The sequence below is a fragment of the Coptis chinensis genome, chromosome 1 (assembly GCF_015680905.1).
Source record: "Coptis chinensis isolate HL-2020 chromosome 1, ASM1568090v1, whole genome shotgun sequence".
Taxonomy (NCBI): Eukaryota; Viridiplantae; Streptophyta; class Magnoliopsida; order Ranunculales; family Ranunculaceae; genus Coptis; species Coptis chinensis.
In genome coordinates this window covers 38,129,218-38,149,144 of record NC_141456.1, presented here as the reverse complement: position 1 = coordinate 38,149,144, position 19,927 = coordinate 38,129,218, and the positions used below count along the sequence as shown (strand labels likewise).

General features: G+C 35.3%; 1 protein-coding gene and 1 long non-coding RNA gene across 2 annotated transcripts; both read left to right on the top strand.

Annotated features, from left to right (window-relative positions):
- The first annotated feature begins 241 nt into the window (after window positions 1–241).
- On the top strand, window positions 242–1,740 carry LOC147523858 (uncharacterized). The gene is made up of 5 exons (XR_015196804.1): window positions 242–344; window positions 476–551; window positions 623–729; window positions 917–1,228; window positions 1,345–1,740. It is a non-coding gene; the product is annotated as an uncharacterized LOC147523858 (long non-coding RNA).
- Window positions 1,741–18,198: 16,458 nt separating this feature from the next.
- Window positions 18,199–18,936, top strand: LOC147523857 (uncharacterized). The gene has a single exon (XM_086572713.1). The coding sequence runs from the start codon at window positions 18,199–18,201 to the stop codon at window positions 18,934–18,936; it is 738 nt and encodes a 245-aa protein (XP_086428839.1).
- The last annotated feature ends 991 nt before the right edge of the window (window positions 18,937–19,927 follow it).

The following is a 19,927-nucleotide window of genomic DNA, read 5'->3' as shown; positions in this document are numbered from 1 at the left end:
ATTTACTCGATAATAAATGTTCTAACAAATACTATTTTTTAGCTGTGATTGGTGTATTGAAAAAGATCGGGAAAGTTAAAAAAGTTGGTGGGAAACTTCTGAGAGAAATCATACTCATGAATAAAAGGTAAGTGACGAAGGCTGTATTTCTAATTTTTTATTTTGTTCACAATGCATCGTATGTATTATGTTGGACTCTAATGAGGATTTCCCTCTTTTTTTTAGTGTATCAGAGATGATACTTGCTTTGTGGGAAGTTATGCCATCAGCTATTCCTGACGACTTAATGGAACAACAAAATGTAGTAATCATTGTGACTTCACTAAAACCAAACAACTATCAAGGTTATTTTGCATTGTGCTTTTCATTTTTCTGAAATTTATTTTTTCTTTTATTATTTCGTTTATATTAATCTTCATATATTGTTCGTTTAACTGACCAACTGAATATTTAATTGAAATTTTTTGTGGTGTAGGCCGGATTAGTCTCTCATCTATTAGTGCCACAAAAAATTATATAAACATGGATATTAACGATGTGAAGGACTTCAAGTAATGGTACCCTTTATTTTGCAGTTGCCAAGTAGATTTCACCACACTACTTAATATCCTTTATTTTACAGCTTTGAAACGACAAAAATAGTGGTTGGACTGGGGGATTCTGTTCAATCTGGCAACCATTCTGAGCAAGAACAGTATGTGCAGAATGTGCTGTAGGCATGGTAGAGAGGTGTGCAAAATAAGTTTTCTTCCTTTTCCATGAAGTAATTTTCGTCTTTTTTCATTGTACACAATCTAATTCTCTTATGGAAACCAAAACATTATGATGCGGGTATATGCATCGAATGACTGTTAATGATTCCTTCATAGACACCACATTTGTAGCTTTTGATAAAATTGCCGAATACTTGATTCAGAAACGTGTGAAAGAATTGGTTCATATTTCCAAGGCATCCCGGATACAGCAGATATTGTGTCGAAGCAGTCGAAAGAACGCTTCGCGATATCCCGGACAATACAAAGCCTTTCGGAGGAATCATTGTTGTCCTAGGTGGAGATTTCCGACAAACACTGCCTATTATACCAAAAGGTGTCAGAGAACAATTTGTCGCAGCTTCATTGAGGAGATCCCAACTTTGGAGACATGTGCAAGTCCTACACTTGGTTGAAAACATGAGGTTAGAGTTGTCAGAGCCTGATAATGCCAACTTTGCAGATATTTGGTCAAGGTAATTTGTTAATTAAAATCATCACTAATTTCTTATATTAATAGTGTAAGATCATAAGAAAATTTAATCATTGAAAATTGTGCATAGTAACTGACACTTCTCATAAAAACTTCTAGATTGGAACGAGTTCTGAAGATATCGTGGAGTTGGCACCAGGGATACGAAACTGCACAAACATAGGTCTTATTTCGTTAGTTTATCCAAATTTGGATTTGAAGGAGGCAGCAACCCCAGATTATTTAACTGAAAGAACCATTCTAGCTGCACGAGATGATGTAAGTGTCGTCACCGAAGCTGCCCTAAATTTGTTCCCTGGGAAAAAAAATCTTACTTAGTAGCAGATAGAGTTGTCGATGATGTTACAAACTCTGAAAACAATGGATTTAGATACCCAAGCGACTTATTAAATTCCCTCGATCCTTCAAACTTGCCACTGTTTAATCTCCAGTTGAAAGAAGGTTTCCCTATAATGTTGCTTAGGAATATTGTGCCAAGAGATGGATTATGTAATGGAAAACGGTTGACTGTACTGCGCTGCGAAAGTGGAGTCTTCATTATATTTGACCTTTGACTTTGACTTTTTCAACACTTTTTTTTATAGCAGCTTTGAGTCTTCATAATAAGCGTAATTAAGGCTCCTTTTGGTGCTAAGACGCAGCTTTTATGATAAGTGGTCTGAATTGCTCAATAACCTGGAAAAAACAATAAAAACTATGAGTTGTCTTTTCATTATGTGTAAGAAGAGCTGTAATGCAGTAATATAAGGGTAATAAAACACACATTTGGCAGCTGATCACCACCCCCAAATAGAATCTTACTTGTCTTCAAGCAAGCATGAGAGAAAAACTAAGATCACAAATGAGTGATTTATTATTAATTATACTAATCTCGTTTCGCAGAGTGCAATTGCATTGACCATATGCAACAAGGCCTTAAACCACTAGAAATTCCCTAGTGGATGAGCTTTAAGCCTCGTGAGAGTTTTCTAGTGAAGGTACTCACAAACTTCTACCATTTAGTACAAAGGCTATTGTCTCCTTATTTATTGTCAGAAGTTTATACATCTCATTAGCGGGGAATAAGGACAAACTCCTTTGAACTTAGAATAACATATGTATAGTAATTTAATCATCTAAAGATAAATGTGCAAAACATGAGCAATAAAATGCAAACGCAAAGTTGTTTCTGAAGCTTTTGGAGAGCGTCCTTAAGGTGGGTTCTCATAGAGATGTGTTAAAACACAAACTCTTTGATAGATTCACTCAAGTTTTGTTCTCTCAAGTGCAGTGGGCACTTATATTCCTCCCATACTCAAATGATGTTTAAAGAAACTGGGGTCAATTGATCACACTTGCCACTTACTATCACACCATCCTATTCCTAATTGAGATAGAGGTCTTTTATTATGAGTTACGAGGCTAGGGTGATGGTTTAGAAAGAAAAATGAAGGGAAAAACAAAATGTGATAAGTTGAGAAATTTGGTCTTCAAGATGCTTGTAACTAGAGAAGAACCTCGTTTTGTTCTTTGCTTCGAATTGTGATTCTTTAACCCTTTGGCTTGGTGACTCCATATAATTTGGAATTTTGGGAGTTCTAACTTTCCTTTTGTTTCTTTTTGCTTTTGTTTTTGATATCGTCTTCTTTTGATTTTGAACTTTTAGGAGATACGATTTTTGAGTCTTCTGATTTTTTTTGGAGTTTTGGCTTTTTGATAGGTCTTTCTTTTCTTTTTGAAGCAACTAACTGATCTATTTTTGTATAAGGTATTCCCTTCTCTTTTTCTAATATCCATCCAATTCTCAACTCGTCAGCTGGGTAAGCTTTTTATTATGTGTTGTAACGGTTTAGGGATTTGTGGTGAAGACTAAAAAGGCTTTTAGAAAATGGTGAAGGCTAAAAAAGGGGTAACTAGAGGAAAACTATGATTTTGGGATTTTAACGTTTATTTGGCTATATCGATCCAAAAATGGCCTAAATTCTCTCCTAGGATATGGCGTGGTGATCAAGCAAGTAGATGTGTGGTCTTTCTATCCAGACTTATTTTGAGTCATCACTCAAAATCATTCAGATGAGGCTTTTTGGCTAGATTCTCACAGGATATGGAACTTAATTATTCTAACCTTGGCTTCAGAAACTCACTACTATATACAATCAAATGCTTATGCATGCCATTCATGAAAAGATGTTGAAACTATTGTATGTATATTAGTCTAAGTAAGAAGAACAAGTCCTTACTCTATTGCTATAATGAGACTTCTAAACTTTTTATTCATCCTAGAAAAAGAAAACAAGACTTTTTAATACTAAACAGAAAATTATTGTTGGTCTTTTTCAAAAAAAAAAAAATTTTTTTAAGAAAGAAATATACTATTATATCTATTATAGAAAATGCTTAGTTTTTGCAAAATGTTACTATACCACCCCCAAATAGAAATATGTTTTGTCTTCAAAGTATGAAGAGATAAGGAAAGAGATTACCATAGAAACATGAGCAAAAACGATGATACATCTGTATTCTATTCTTCATGATGAAAATATGTCACCCCCAAATAAGTTTGGGGTGTGGGTTGTTTGATATAGAACGAGAAATACATGGTTTATTATACTAGGGATAATTATTTTACTATGATTTTTTTTTTTTTTTGGTTTTTTGTATTTTTGAAAATTTATGAAATGCAGAAAATAAAAATAAAAATTGGCATGATGTATTTGTATGACCTTCTACTCATACCAAATCCATAAGAAAACAAAACAAAACAAGCAGACAATATTAAAATTACACTACTAGTTATAAGTGCTTAACAGAAAATAAACTGAATCAAAACATAAACTATAAATTATCTATACGGACACTAGGGAGCTACCTAGTCAGAATCCGTGCGTGACTCATCACGACGTTAAGAAGATCCCTCTCCTTGACGTCGGGTCCTAGTGTGTCTATCGCTACGTGGGAGTGCATCTCTAATGCTTTAAAGTGTTCTAGTGACACTGAACTAGAAACGTCACTACTCCTGCTGGAAAGACTGCTGCTCCTCTCTGAGGTTTTGCTGAGCTACTCTAATATTTTGTTGACCTTGCATGAGGTGGAGGATGTGCTGGCACAGAAATCTCTGGCCCTCATGGAGGAAATGAATTCCGTCCATGCACTTAGTGAACTGTCGAGTGGCACTCAATGAAGTAATCCACTGGCTCGACAGGGCATGCTTGCTTGGCGGCTCTGGCGGCAAGTGGATGCTAGAGTTTTTGGACGCAATGGGCATAGATAGGACCTATAGAAGCGTCTCTTACCTCCATTAAAGTGTCTATAGCCTCGAACCAATGCTGCATGATCTTAGTGACCAACACTGGTAGAGGGGCGGTGGACCTCCTGGGTTTGCATATTTGCTCCCAAACAAAGGTAATGATGCAAAAGCTATTCTTCTATTCCTGAAGAACTCACAAGATGTGGAGCATCGACTTACCAATATTAGAAGGCTTGGCTGAGCCTATCAAGTTGAAGCTGTCCATTGAGATACCGCCAACTAATTCCTTCGCAGAGAGTTCTGAAATGCGCAGTGTGACATGGGGTTTCTCCTACCCTCAATAACCGTTTCTGCCATCATCACATCGATAGTCTTGCTACCTTGGGACTGTTCCATTTGAGTATATGTCTTCAGAGGAATCACCATAGCTTCACTCACCACCTCCTTAGTTAGATCAAACATGTGGCTGATAAGTACCCAAAAGTGTAGTTTAAACCCCTTAATAGTATTCTATTTAGGCCAATTATGTTTATAATAAATAAGAGTTAATAATGTTTACGTGTTTTTGTGTATTTCAGGTCTTGAAGCTATTTATGTGCTTAAAGATGCCACTTTGCATGGAAAACGAGTCAAGATGATTGCTGAGGAAGTTCTACATTTAAAGCCCAAGAATCATGAAGAAAAGCTCTTTTCAAGCCCAGTCAAAGCTGGGAAGTCAAAGTCAATTCGGGTATAAAAAGGATGAAAAACTATCAGAACTTCAAATGAGATTATCTTTGGACTTGAGCCTCGGAATTAGGCCTACTTTATGTCAAAATGATCAACTCGGAATCAGCTTTCCAATAGAGCTAGCCTTGCCTAAATCAGAGCTATAAATGTGGACGAAAACTGAGTTTTCACAATGAGGTTGAAGATCAGGACAAGTTTGTGTTTGAAAGTTCGAGCACCAGCCTTCTCTTATAGCTCCTCTCTTACTTGCATATGAACTTTTACCTAAACCAGGAATGATTTTCGATATATGTGTCCAAATCTTTAGCTGCGCGCAGTTCTCTAGGAAGTGCTTGCACACGATCATTGAAACTTATCAATCTAGTTTTGCTAGGTGGAGGGTTTTTGTTTGTTATAGAAGACATTTTTGAAAGCTTTTGAAGGTTTTTAGAAAGATAGAGATTAAGAAGGGGGAAAGATTTTGAGAAGAAAGGAATAATTTTTGAAAATTTGTACAAGTTTGATTCTTTTAATGTCAGATTCTCAAGACAAATAGAGAGGTGGAGGCAAAAGATAAAATTAAACAGAGAATAGTATCACTTTGGGTTACTCTATTTTGTTTAATTATCGTTTGGAGATGCCTCGTCTTTTTTTTTTTTTTTTTTTTTTGGAAATTACATAGCTATTGATGTATCGAGAATCTAGCATTAACATAACAGAGGAAAACAATTGTTTTGAAAAAGAAATGTAAAATAAGGAAAAGAAAAATTATATACTCACTCCACAGGTTCACATACAAAGAATATGCGAGATATACGAGGACTAAGACTCCGGCACTTACAACCACACACACCAAATGGAGGGTCCGGTTACCTTATTAATGTATTCCCTTTAAAGCGAAAGGTGGAATGGAATGGAGAAGGAATACATCGGGGAAAAGAGGATTTAATCCTCTTAGATAGGATGATCATGAAAGAGTTTTTAGCGCTCCAACTTCATTCACATCACTTATTGCTTCAAAGGCTGTGTTTGTGGGTTTAGGGTTTGGAATGGTTTGTCCTGGAAACACACCTTTTTGGGTTTTTTCTTAGGCTAACAAGTTTAGAGATTGTTGCATGGATGCTAGGATTTGGGTTTGTTGTTGTATGATAGATAACATTATTTCAGTGGGTTTATCTATTTGGACACTAGTTGATGGTGTAATGGAAATTAGGTCTCTTTGGTTGTTGATAGGTGGGTTCTGGTAGTTTTGGTTAAACTGGGATGGAACTAATGTTTTGTTCTGATTGTTATAGGTATATTGTCCTCATCTGAAAGTGGTTGGTGGTTTGTTAAAACCTGGAGGTGGTTGGGTTTGTGGAATATTAGTCTATGCAAAGTTTGGATGTTGTCTCCATGGTGCATTTGGTTCATTGAAAGCACATACTTCTTCTAGTTGAATTGATGATAGGTTTGTGATCAAGGGACATATGACATATATATTATTTAAGCTTAAACAGAAATTGCATGGTGAGGTATTTATGTTCATGACAGGATGAGGGGTTTGGTCTTTTTGTTTGGTTGTGAGGACATCTACCTTCTTTGTGAGGGCTTCGATTAAAGTTTTGATTTTAGGATCAACTTTTACCTAAAAAATTCCACTAGCCTTAGATGTACTGGGTTGTGTTGTTATGGAATTGTTTATATCACCCCAATGAGTACTATTTTCATCTTGGTTTTCAAGAAAGGTTAAGGCTTCGGTTGCACCTCTATCCAAAAAATTACTGTTACTCATGATGTCGAGGGTTATTTTGTGTTCTTAGAGAAGACCTTCGAAGAAACATTGGACAAGAGTGGATTTTTCTAGTTTATGGTGAGGACATAAATGGAGTAGGTCAGAGAATCTATTCCATGCTTCAGAAAATGTCTCACTCAGACTCTGTCTGATCGAAGAACTGTATCTTACTTTTTATCTCTTCGGTTTTCTTCAGCGGAAAGTACTTCTTCATGAAGGAGAACACAATAACCTTTTCCCATGTATCGAAAGAATCAGGCATCTGAAAAAGAAGCTAAGAGTGACTCTTACCAGCTAGAGTGAAAGGAAACACTCGTATCTTCACTTGATCGTCAGTGACTCTCGGATGTTGGAAAGTATTATATACTTAATGTATCTGGTGTAGATGCTCGTACAGTAACTCGTCTTCAAACCCGTGGAATATGGGTAGAAGATTGAACACGTTTAGTGGAATGTGAAAGTCGCTCATAAGCAGTGTAAGTTGTATACAAGATGGAGGCCCATCTTGCAACAGTGTGTAGAAGTTGGATAGAGGCTCTCCGGCTTGCACTATTTCGTCAGCCATCTTAGTAGGTGGAGGGCGAAATTGGAGATGGTCTAGGGCGGCGTGCTCTCCCTCATTGAGTAAGTTTTATTCTTGCTAATACTTGTAGTGCCTGAATGCAGTATCATGCACTTTTAGCAAGAAAGCAAAACTATCCTAACATGCGCAAAGGATGCAAGGTATCTCAAGAAATCGAAATTCATTTTTGCAAGTATGGAGTTTTGAAAACTTTGCTTGGTCTATAATTTATTATGCCCTGTTCACAGCAACAATTGGGCGCGAGACTAGGAGTCTACTACATATCTCAAAAGAGTAGGCAGTCACTTCACTAAGTGGTGTGCTACCAAGAATCTCACTCACAATGAATTTGGGGGAGGGGAGTGAGGAAGGTAGTTGGTCCACCGGAATTTGGTAACTGATTACTCTAAATTCTCGTGGCTATATTTTTTTCCTTTTTTGGAGGAGCGTGACTACATTAGGCTTTAGTTAATTGATTTTAATTTAATTTTTTTGGTATAGGGCATTAAGAATCAAGCAACGTCTGATTTATCTACATTGGGGCATGACTTCCCAATGGTTGTTATGTGGATCGGGTTCAGCCTTATGCGTGAATATAAATTATAGTGTGGAAATTAAAATTCAAACAATTACGTAAGCATGCTTGGACACACAAGGTATCCTCTTACATGGGCTTCGAGGAGGTTTAGAATTTACCTCTCAAGCTGTGCTTACACACTGTTTGAGGAGAAGGCGATGTTGGTTGGCGCGTGATCTAAGAATCAGGCCCAACCGTTCGAGCGTTCCCTGTTTTAGTTACAAAAAAGGTTCACTTAAAAAACCCACAGTCTGGGTTTTTGACAATTAAACAACTTTGCCTTCTAGGGCCCAAAACATAAAAGTAAACTAACACCAATACTTATTTAATAGATTAACTAATTGGATAGATTACTTAGATTAACTAGAGTTAATTATAGTTAGAGTGTTGATTCAAAGTGCGCGAGCGTATGATTCACGACTTGCCTTGCACACTTGAACTTCCCAAGGCAATGAAAACTCTAACTCTTGGTAAGTTTCACAACTTTAACCAAGTTTTCAACTCATATCAATCTAAATAACTAATCAATCAAAACTCTTTTTTTTTCTATTTTTTCTATTTTTTTTTTATCTCTACCTCTTATAACAAAGTCCACTGATTTATACTTCTATATTACAATATCTGAGCTTCTAGTTGCACCCATGCACGGAAAACAACTAAACTGTAAAAAAATCAAGTATCACTGTGTGGAGGTGGTTGGGCGGTCACGCGACGAGTTATGGCAAAGTTGCTCCGTCCACCAGCTGCAGGTTCAGCTCCTTTCCAGCATGTTGATCTTGAACTTGGATTTGCAAAAAAAGTAAATCAGTAATGAAAAATAACAAAATAAATCAATGAAAATTAGAGAAATGAGAAGTGAAAAGGTGAGAGTGATGCTTCCCTCCTTAGATGCTCAACCAAGCATCCTTGCTCCTTCAATCCATGATGGCAGTGCCATTTAATGTTTTATGAGTTTAGTGTTGAGTGTGAGGTTCACCATAAATTGTTTGGAGCTTGAATGGTTAAGAGTTTTAGAATGAAGGAAGGTAGTTTTTTTTAGGACTTGTTTAGTTAACTAATTGTATGAAGAACATTGGAAAGACTTGTTGAATGAAAGATTGGAAACACAAACATTGAAAGAAATGGAAAAATTGATTGCAAAAAAGAACAACAAGGAAGAATGATTGATTGATTGAATAACAAAAAGTAAATAACAAGATTGAAAATGAAGAATAAAAAGTAAATGACTTGAATGAAAAAAAGACCATAAAATAAATCCTACATGATACTAGAATAAGTCTAGGTGCATTCTCTCTCCCTAGCTTTTGGTTTATATACTCCTACTTTTATAATAGACTGATTTGCCCTCCTTCATTATATTTGAGACACCTCACCAAGTTTGTTTTATGCCTTTGCTTTTTCCTTTTGCTTTTCTTCTTGATCAAGATAGGTTTTAGAGAAAACCATCTTTTGTGTTAAGGACATCTATCTCTGGTCTTCTGAGTTAAAGACTTGATTTTTAGCTTTTTGGTTATGAGTCCTTGACCTTTGACCTTTGACCTTTGACTTTGACCTTGACTTTGACTTTGAATTTTTTAGCACTTTTTCATAACAGCTTCGAGTCGTCATAATAAGCGTAATTAAGGCTTGTTTTGTTGCTAAGACGCAGCTTTTATGATAAGTAGTCTGAATTGCTCTGTAACCTGAAAAAGACAATAAAAGCTATGAGTTGTCTTTTCATTATGCATAAGAAGAGCTATAATGCAATAATGTAAGGGTAATAAAACGCACATTTGGGAGCTGATCAACTATGCTAACACAACAGATGCATTGAATCATACTTAAGTGGTACTTGATAATTTGACTTATTCCGATGTAAGCATTTGGGGTTGTAAATAATTTATTTATTAATTGATTATTGGGGTACGTGGTTAATGATTGATTTCCTTAATCATATGCTATTTGACAGGTTAAAGTAGGGGTATATAAACCAAAAGCTAGGGAGAGAGAATGCACCTAGACTTATTCTAGTGTCATGTAGGATTTATTTCTAGTATTTTTTTTCATTCAAGTCATTTACTTTTTGTTCTTCATTTTCAATCTTGTTATTTACTTTTTGTTATTCAATCAATCAATCATTCTTCCTTGTTGTTCTTTCTTGCAATTAATTTTTCTATTTCTTTCAATGTTTGTGTTTCCAATCTTTCATTCAACAAGTCTTTCCAATGTTCTTCATATAACTAGTTAATTAAACAAGTCCTAAAAGAAAACTACCTTCCTTCCTTCTAAAACTCCCAACCATTCAAGCTCCAAACAATTTATGGTGAACCTCACCCTCAATACTAGAATCATAAAACGTCAATAACTCAACTGAGTAACTGAGTACCTATGAGTACGCGACAAGCTCAAGTTATACTTCAAGTTTGGGAATGGCCCGAACCTCGGGAAGTACTCATAGATCCATGTCGAGATTAATATAGACACCTAATTAACATTCTAATATAAAGATAAAATTACTCATATGTGTAGGAGAGTGAAATAGCCTGAAACACCCTTCACATTGGCACTTGTGGTAGTCCTAATACCCCTATACAAGTATGCCAGTAAGGTTGCACCCCACACGTAGTCTTTAATCTCGTTAAATTTCAAAAGTAGCCTTAAATAACAAACAGGAATTGCAGTTCTAGACGTGTCAGTGAAGGTGGTACATCCAAAGAAAAATAACAGATAAGCTCTTATAGCAAACTGCAACTCTTTCTGGGTTGACGCCTTGTTCACAACAACCCCATTTCCATCATATAAATATTCATCCGTCATCTTCCCAGCAAACTGCTTTATCAAGAAATCCATCCTAACTTTGGAATTTAACTTATTGGCTTTCATCTCCGCATCTATCTTGTCCATGGGTATGCCAAGACCTTTGTGGAGGAGTTTCTTAGTCTGTTCCAAACTCAAATCAGTGTCCTCAGTCACTGCTTTGCCTCTAATCGGAACTCCTAAGAGTTGGAAAACATCGTCCAACGTGATTGTCATCTCACCCCACAATATATGACAGGTGTTGGTCTTTGGATGCCACATGTCCACAAACGTAGAGACCAATACAGGATCCTGATGCATGTATACACCGAAGACTAAAGCACATAAGTCAGTCCTTTGAAGCTCCTCATGAAAATTTTCATAGTCTGAACATTCTCCAACGATATCCCATTGTACCAACTTGCTTAGGTGCCCATTGCACTTCACCACTCCTCGCCCCGCCTAAAACAACAAAAACTCAGTATTAATGTATGCACAAGGTTTCGTAGTAAAAAAACTTTAATACTAATAGATAATATATGATATTACGTGCCCTTCCCAAAAATCGCGAGCCACATGCACCGCATAGTCATACAAAAGATTTGTCCCATAAAGGCCACCACCATAAACACCTCTCTAGAACTCCAAGTCATTCTTGGACTTTCTGACAATATCCTCTGGAGGTACAGGGACTTCCTTGTCATCATCGTTTTCATCCTCCTCTTCTCCATCATCAACACCTTCTTCGTCATCTTTTTCACCATCATCATCACCATCACCTTCACTTACAACTACACTCTTCCCACGATCCATATTTACATCTTCTAAATCTACATTATAATCACTATTCGTATCATTCTCACTTACATTACTCGGATCAGAATTTTTCCCCTTCTTATCTTTTTCTTTCCTAACTCTACACTACTTGCAACTACATTACTGGGATCATCCGCTTTTCGATTCCCTCTATAGACTGATGCAGAGGTGTTTGTTCCCCTTCCTTTCTTTTTCTCGGGCACATCACTGCGACCTGAACTACTACTCCTCCCACCTAACAACTTCTTAGCACCTGTGTAAAAGGTTTTTGCTACATTTTTCACATTCTTTGTTCGAGGCATTGCTACAGAATAAATAGGAAAAAAAATATATTAGTATATATAACAAAAATTGAATCAAAACTAAATTAATCTTAACTAATGTTGCATTCTTGGATCATTTTTTAAAGTGTACCTTGATTGTTTATAAAGAATGTGAAGTAACTTGATTTTTAAAGTGTACCAATGCCAAAGCAGTTAAGTAACTTGATTGTTTATAAACAAACGATATAACAACACACAATATAGAAAATTTTCAACATTCCATAAACATAAATCCTGTCATAACCTAAAAATCAAAGCAATATATTTCTCAACTCATTGATCAACCTAGCTACTTAACCGTCTCGACCAATGTCAGAGTAGTTAAGTAACTTGATTGTTTATAAAAACAAACAATCTAGAAAACAAACAACAGTTAGTTAAGTAACCTGAAAATTGCATACATAGGATAAAAAGAAAACTAAAAGGAATAGGATAAAAGGACGCATGCCTAAAGTCACTCAATAGGAATCAATTAAGGAATTGTACACAAACAAAACAATAGTATGCAAAGAAAAGTATATATACCTTAAAGACACATATGATGTGCATATTGGTACCTAGGACATACTTATACAAATATGCATAAATCAAAATATACATATAAAAGTAGATAACCAAACAAAGGCAAAGCAATATACAAATATCACTACAGACTCACAACATAGTAAGTTGACTCGGGAAAATCTATAATTCTCATTACATATTCTTTAGTCTCAGAAGTAATAAATAATAAGGTTAGTGAAACACTACCAAACAAAATCAAATTATATATATAAATGTTATGAATATTTCAAAGCTTTGAATTCCAATCACTAACTTTTTATGCTACATCCAAATATCCTAAACCAAAATCCATCCATATTTCCACAAAATGGGGTCGTTTGTCTGCTTGGCTAGTTCATAAATCTTTGGGCTTCGATTACCAAGGAATAGAAACTTTACAAATAAAGCCCGAGGATTGGCACTCCATTGCTGTTATTTTATATGTATATGGTTACAATTATCTACACTCCCAGTGCACATATGATGTAGCCCCGGGCGGATTGTTAGCTAGTGTGTATCATCTTACGAGAATACAGTATGGTGTGGATCAACCGGAAGAGGTATGCATAAAAGTATTTGCCCCAAGGAGGAATCCTAGAACTTCATCTGTTTTCTGGATTTGGAAAAGTGCTGATTTTCAAGAACGGGAATCTTGGATAAAATGCTATTATGTTCGATGACAGTGGGCAATTCCCTTTATTTCATTTATTATATTAGTTTTCAATAAAATTATTATTTTGTTGGTCAAAAAAATTGGTGGACGCAAACAGCTTCAAACTTTTTCCAACTTAACAAATAAACTTAATCAAAACCCGATGATTCAACATCAACTTGAGAAAATAGGGACTTGACTTTTGTTTAAGAAGAAATAATGAATTGAAAGACTCGGAAAATAACAATAATGAATTGAAAGGCTCGAAAAATAAATGTTCACGCCCATTCAGAAAACATACAATTGATCAACAAAAAGTATAAATGTAACAATAAAGAGAGAACAAACCTAAAGATTGTTGCTTGAAAATGATAGAAGTGATGAGGAGAAGTAGTTATCTGCAAAAAGAATAATTTAATTGAGAAAAAACATTCAATTTTCGCTGGAAATTGAACAAGAAATTGAAGATTGGTGTTCTTAAACATACTTGATGGAGAAAAGGGAGAGTGGCTAATGAGCGGCAAGAGGAATGGAGTCTTTCGTGTTTTTTGTTTCAGAGTTCAGGAGGAGAGAGATCGCGGAACGCTAAAGAGTACCAAGAAAAACAAACAACTTTGAGCGCTCTAAAATGCTGAAAACTTAAGTTTCAGCACCTCTTACTGCTGAAACTTGAAAAAACAAACAACCCCTCAGTTCTATCACAAAGAAACAGAACCACAGAGTAGGTGAGAGAGATATGGGGGAGGAAAATGAACGATTCTTGATCTTTGTATATGGCACACTAAAACGAGATTCCCAAATCACAACCTAATGCAAACAAACGACGCTACCTTCCTGGGCGTATACCGAAGCGTAGAAAAATACCCACTCATTTGTGGACCCTACGGTATTCCATATCTTCTCAACCTAACAAATTCCGGAGACAGCAATAGTGTACTTTGGCGAATTATATGTCGTGTCAGAAATCAGACTAAGTCGTATGGACAAGTTAGAAGGAATGAGTCGCAACCATTACAAGAGATTAGCTATGGAAGTTGTGAAAAAGGAGGGGAATAATAATAACGTGGTAGTCATTAAGGCTGAAGGTTATTTTGGGCATAAAAGTTTTGTAGGGGAGTTGTGGAAAAATAGTGGAGAGAAAGGATTGTGTGAGTATGATGGAGAAGCAGCTAAAGGTTATGTTAAGAGGAATGATAGGCCTACAAATATTGGCTTTGTTGATATGATTTGGCTCTTTATTAATTCTCCATCTTGCTCCTCCTCGTCTTGAAGATTGAATGAATGACTAGGCCTGGAAATATTAGTATTGTTCATTGTTTTGAATTATTGATTATAACTTATTGTTATTGGTATTGTTTCTTGATCAAATAAGTAGATTTGTTAAATTTGTTAATATAAATTGTTTGAGTGATTATTGTCTGAGGAAACAAACTTTTTCTTTTGTTTAAATGGTAAGTGTGAAGGATGAATTGAACCAATACTGATCCATCTTTGATGCACCCTGTCTACGTCACTAGTAACGAAAAATCCAGAAAAAAAATGTATTCTTCTTGCATTGTTTGCATTTGATTCTTACCATTTCTTTTGTTGCAAAAAAGTTTATTGCCCGTGCCATATGGCATAGATACGCGTGCCTTCGGGGCCCCAATGCACATCCCCCCCCCGACATTATAGATACGCCCTTACCTGCTCCACGGTACTAAAAAAACTCCAACCAAAGCCTGACTAAAAAAACTCCAATCGAAACCCATTAAAAGCTTGCCAAAAAAGCCCAACCAAAGTCCACTAAAAGTTCAACAGCATTTGTTGACTTCAATAATGATGCAACACTCTTGCTCCATACTATTAAACAACCCACACCTTATAAGCCCTAGGATTTGCCACCTCAGAAGCTAGATCCAAAGGTTAGGGGGTGGTGTTGGATGTCCAGCACCACCCTTCTTTGTTATATAGATTGAGGTTACCGAAATTAGTTGATATTTATTAAACGGAATGTTATTGGATCGAATGACTAGGACATTGTTGACACTATATTTAGTCATTAAGATAATCAAATCTACAAAAAATATAAAATAACAATGCAAGATTGGTAGGGAATAACGATACCAATCGATCCCCACTACACATATAACTTGTACTTGAACCAACTATTACTCCAGACAAATTCTAAATACCCACTACAACCAACATAGCATGCCCAACTATCTAAATAACTATCAACAACAAATAATAATGCAAAGAAAATAAAGCATATCACAATACAAAGATATACTGTGGTTCGGCCAATGGTGCCTACTTTCACGCAAACAACACTTCTTTCTCATCCTCATGTGAGGGAAACTCCAACAAAGATTTTGTTATTGTTCCCATTGAACGAAAAGTTACTAGATAAAATGACTAAGACATTTACCAAAAAATAAATGACTAGGACATTGTTGACACTATATTTAGTCATTGAGGTAATCAAATCCACCAAAAGTATCAAATAATAATGCAAGATTTTGTTATTTGTAATTCGTCAAAATTTCCCATAGCATATGAGGGCCTTCATCTTGGACCCTCCCTTACATTAAGCTAAAAATTTGTTGTAGGTAAATAGACGTACTATCTTGTACACGTAGTGTGGTGTTTCTTTGCTTTATCTCCTTTGCTTTACCTCCATCGGTTAATGCTGCCAGTGTCGGCTCATCCATTAGGCAACTTAGGCGGCTGCCTAAGGCCTCAAATTTGGAAGGCCTCAAAATTTCCTTGTTTCTCCTTGCACATGCATGTTTGATATTACCATTTTTTTAAAAGGCAAACAAAACACAAAAAAGGACAATGTCGTCTATTTGTTTTCTCCAATTCTCCCCACTACACTAAATTTCGGGAATTGAATTGGTTTAAAGGAAATAATATCCAATGGTCCACTACATAATTTGCATCTCAAAACTATATGACAAATCTAATGGCTACAAACACATAGTAGTCTTATTTTTAGTGGGAGTGTCCTCATCTAGTTAGACCTCTTAACTGGAAAGAATAAATGAAAATGGAAAATCCCACGGTTGATGCAAAATCTCCACATTCTATGGCTCCTTTCTCACTTCTTCTTAAGTTAATTAAAGACAAATTTACCAATTTCTATATCAATTATCTCTTTCTCAACTTCTCTCTCTCTCTCTCTCTCTCTCTCTCTCTCTCACTACTTCCATGTTTCACTCCCAACCATTGATATCTTAAAATCACATTCTCAAAATCTCACAAATTAGTATTTAATACTTTTGTATTTGGAAGGTAATCAATTTATACTATTTTATGTGAAATTGATAATTTTCTTTTTTGATATGAATCTATTATTTACATATTATTCTCTGTTGTCAATGTCAGAAATTCTTTGCATTTTGGCGCTTATTGGCAGAGTTACACACTAAAGAAATTAAAAGGGCGCTAATTTTCTCATAAAAATCAGGTGATTTTGTTCTTTTCTCTTGTTCAACTTTTTTGATGTCCTTTTATTGTAAGTATGTCAAGAAAATTTGATTATGGATATACCAAACTCAAAAGAAAGAGAAAAGAGGAAGAATTGATTCAATCGCAAAAAGGGGCTCTTCTTAAGTATGTCACTAAAACTAAAGAAAACGTGACAACTAGTTCTACTGAAGAGTTAGTAAATGAGCCACCAAGCAATTTAACACAATTAGAAAATAACGAAAGACCGAAACAAATTGATGGAGATGAAAATATTATTATCGATAATGAATTGCATAGTTCACATATTTCTGAAGAAAATGAAGGTCTTAATGACAATCCAGAATTTGGACCTTCAAATATATATGATCCAAAGCACTGGGAAAATGTTAGTACAAACTTGAGAGATTTTTTGGTTGAAAGAGCTTCAATTAGGGAGGAGTCTGGTTTTATTATCCTAAAGATGAGAATGCTAGGCATTTTTCCGCAGTACATTATACTTAAAAACCAAATAGTCGAGGCACGCCTGAGAGGACATGGCTTGTCTACTCAAAAGACTTAGATAGAGTGTTTTGTTTTTGTTGCAAATTGTTTAGTTCTAACAGTAGCATGAGTCAATTAGCTAGTAAAGGAAGTAAAGATTGGAAAAATATTAGTAGTAGTCTCCAAAGACATGAGTTAAATACGGAACACGTTAACTGTATGATTGCTTGGGCAGATTTAAAAGAGAGATTGAAAAAAAGGTAAAACAATTGATAAAAAGGTACAAGAGCAAATTGAGATAGAGAGGTAGCATTGGAGAGGTGTGCTATTGAGAATTATTGCCTTAGTGAAAACTCTTGCAACAAACAACTTGGCTTTCCGTGGTACAAATGAGAAGCTCTATGAAGAAAATAATGGAACTTTTTTAAGCATGATTAAAATGATTGTAGAGTTTTATCGTGTAATAAAAGAACATATTCGTCGTTTTCAACATGGTGAAATTCATACTCATTATCTTGGTCACAATATACAAAATGAATTGATAAGTCCATTGGCACTTGAGGTTAAAACTATGATAGTTAAAAAAATTAAGGAAACAAAGTACTTTTCAGTAATCCTTGATTGTACTCCTGATGTAAGCCATCAAGAATAGATGTCTCTTGTGCTACTGTGTGTGGATATTTCATCAATCCCAATAAAAGTTGAAGAACACATTTTAGAATTTTTAGTAGTAGATGATACATCAGGGAAATGACTTTTTGATGAACTTACAAATGCAATAAAGAATCTTGAGCTCGATATTAATGATGTAAGAGGGCAAGGCTATGATAATGAAGCTAATATGAAGGGGAAAGAACGAGGAGTATAAAAAAGACTATTAGAAGTAAATCCTAGAACATTGTATATGCCTTGTGGTTGTCACAGTCTTAATCTAGTGCTTTGTGATATGGGTAACTCTTGTCCAAAAGCAATTTCATTTTTCAGAGTTGTGCAACGTATTTACACAATTTTCTCTTCTTCGACAAAGCGTTGGAAAATCTTAGAAGAAAATTTAGGAAAAGACAATGTACCAGGCTTCACACTTAAGTCATGTTAACAGTGTTAAGGCAATAAAATACCAAGCTTCTCAGCTAAGAAATGTTTTATTGCAATTAGCAAAAACTAGTGAAGATCTTAAAACAAAGAGTGAAGCTGAGTGTCTAGCAACTTATGAACTTGAAAACTTTGAGTTTTTATTGGTTATGATCATTTGGTATGATATATTATTTGCTGTTAATTCTGTTTCGAAAAACTTGCAATCTAAAGACATGCAAATTGATATTGCTATAGCTCAGTTAAAGGGTCTTATTTTATTTTTTGAAAAATATAGGGAAAATGGTTTTACTTCTGCTCTGATTTCAGCTAAAAAGATTGCACTTGAAATGGAAGTAGAACCTGTATTTCGTGAAAAGCGTAAGATTCGTAGGAAAAAACAATTTGATGAAAATGACAATGGCGAGGCAACAAAATCAGCAGAAAAAGCTTTTAGAATTATTTTTTTTTTTCTATATATAGTTGATCGAGCTCTTTCTTCCATTAAAACTAGGCATGAAGATGTATTTAGTTTTTTGTATGATTTAAAGAAGTGGAAAGCATTGGATGAGACTTGTTTGAAAAAATATTGTCTAAATCTTGAAAGTTCTTTAAGACATGACATGGTTTCTGATATTAATGGCCTAGATTTGTTTCATGAGTTATACATTGCGAAAGAGGTTTTACAAACTAAAAATAATTTGCCTATTGAGGCTTTAAGTTTTTTCTAAAGAATTAATTGTTTTCCGAATGCTTGCACAACATATAGAATATTATTGACGATACCTGTAATTGTTGCTTCTGGTGAAAGGAGCTTTTCAAAACTAAAATTGATAAAATTTTACTTGAGATCCACTATGTCACAAGAAAAACTTAATGGTTTAGCTATGTTATCTATTGAAAAGAATATGTTGGAAAAACTTGACTATGATAATTTAATTGATGTCTTTGCAGCTCAAAAGGTGAAAAAAATAAACTTTAAATGATGCCTTGATTTGCTTGGGTTGGTTCATATTTATTTCCCTTTTCTGTTTTGCTACTAGTGCTATGATATGTTTTTTTTTCCCATTTTGCAGTTGTGTTGTTGTATGTTCAGTAGACTTTAAATGATTCGAAGGTCTTTTATCTCAAAATGAAGGGTGATTACCATCGTTATCTCGCTGAGTTTAAAACTGGTGTTGAACGTAAAGAAGCAATTGCAGAGCTGGATACCTTAGGGGAGGAGTCATACAAGGACAACACTTTAATTATGCAGTTCCTAAGAGATAACCTCACTTTGTGGACCTCTGACATGTAGGATGATGGGCTAGACGAGATCAAGGAGGTAGTTTGTTGTTTTAATGTGCTCTGATTGTCAGAAATATGAAGCATATGTCTAGCTGAGCTCGTTGCTGCTTCATTCTTTCAAGCTATTGCTCATCAATATTTGTCTTTTATTGGAATTATTTGTGAATGTATTGAGACTGTGAAATCAACTTATTATGATTGATTTATGGTGTTTGCACGAATTGGATATGAAATGTTGGAATAAAAAAAAAAAAAAACTTGTCAATGAGCTTAGAAAAAAAGGCCTCACTTTGGATCATCGTCTAAGGCCACATCCACCCTTGAGCCGGCCCCGAATGCTGCTCCTCTGTTGGGGCATAAATCTGCACCAAAATTGGCTTCTCGCCATGATGTGCTAGTGAAGATATATCTGGTTTTAGTCTTAACCCTGTTCCA

Bases quoted from the DNA above. Each gene is read 5' to 3' on its own strand.
- LOC147523857 (XM_086572713.1), top strand. From the start codon at position 18,199: ATGTACCAGGCTTCACACTTAAGTCATGTTAACAGTGTTAAGGCAATA.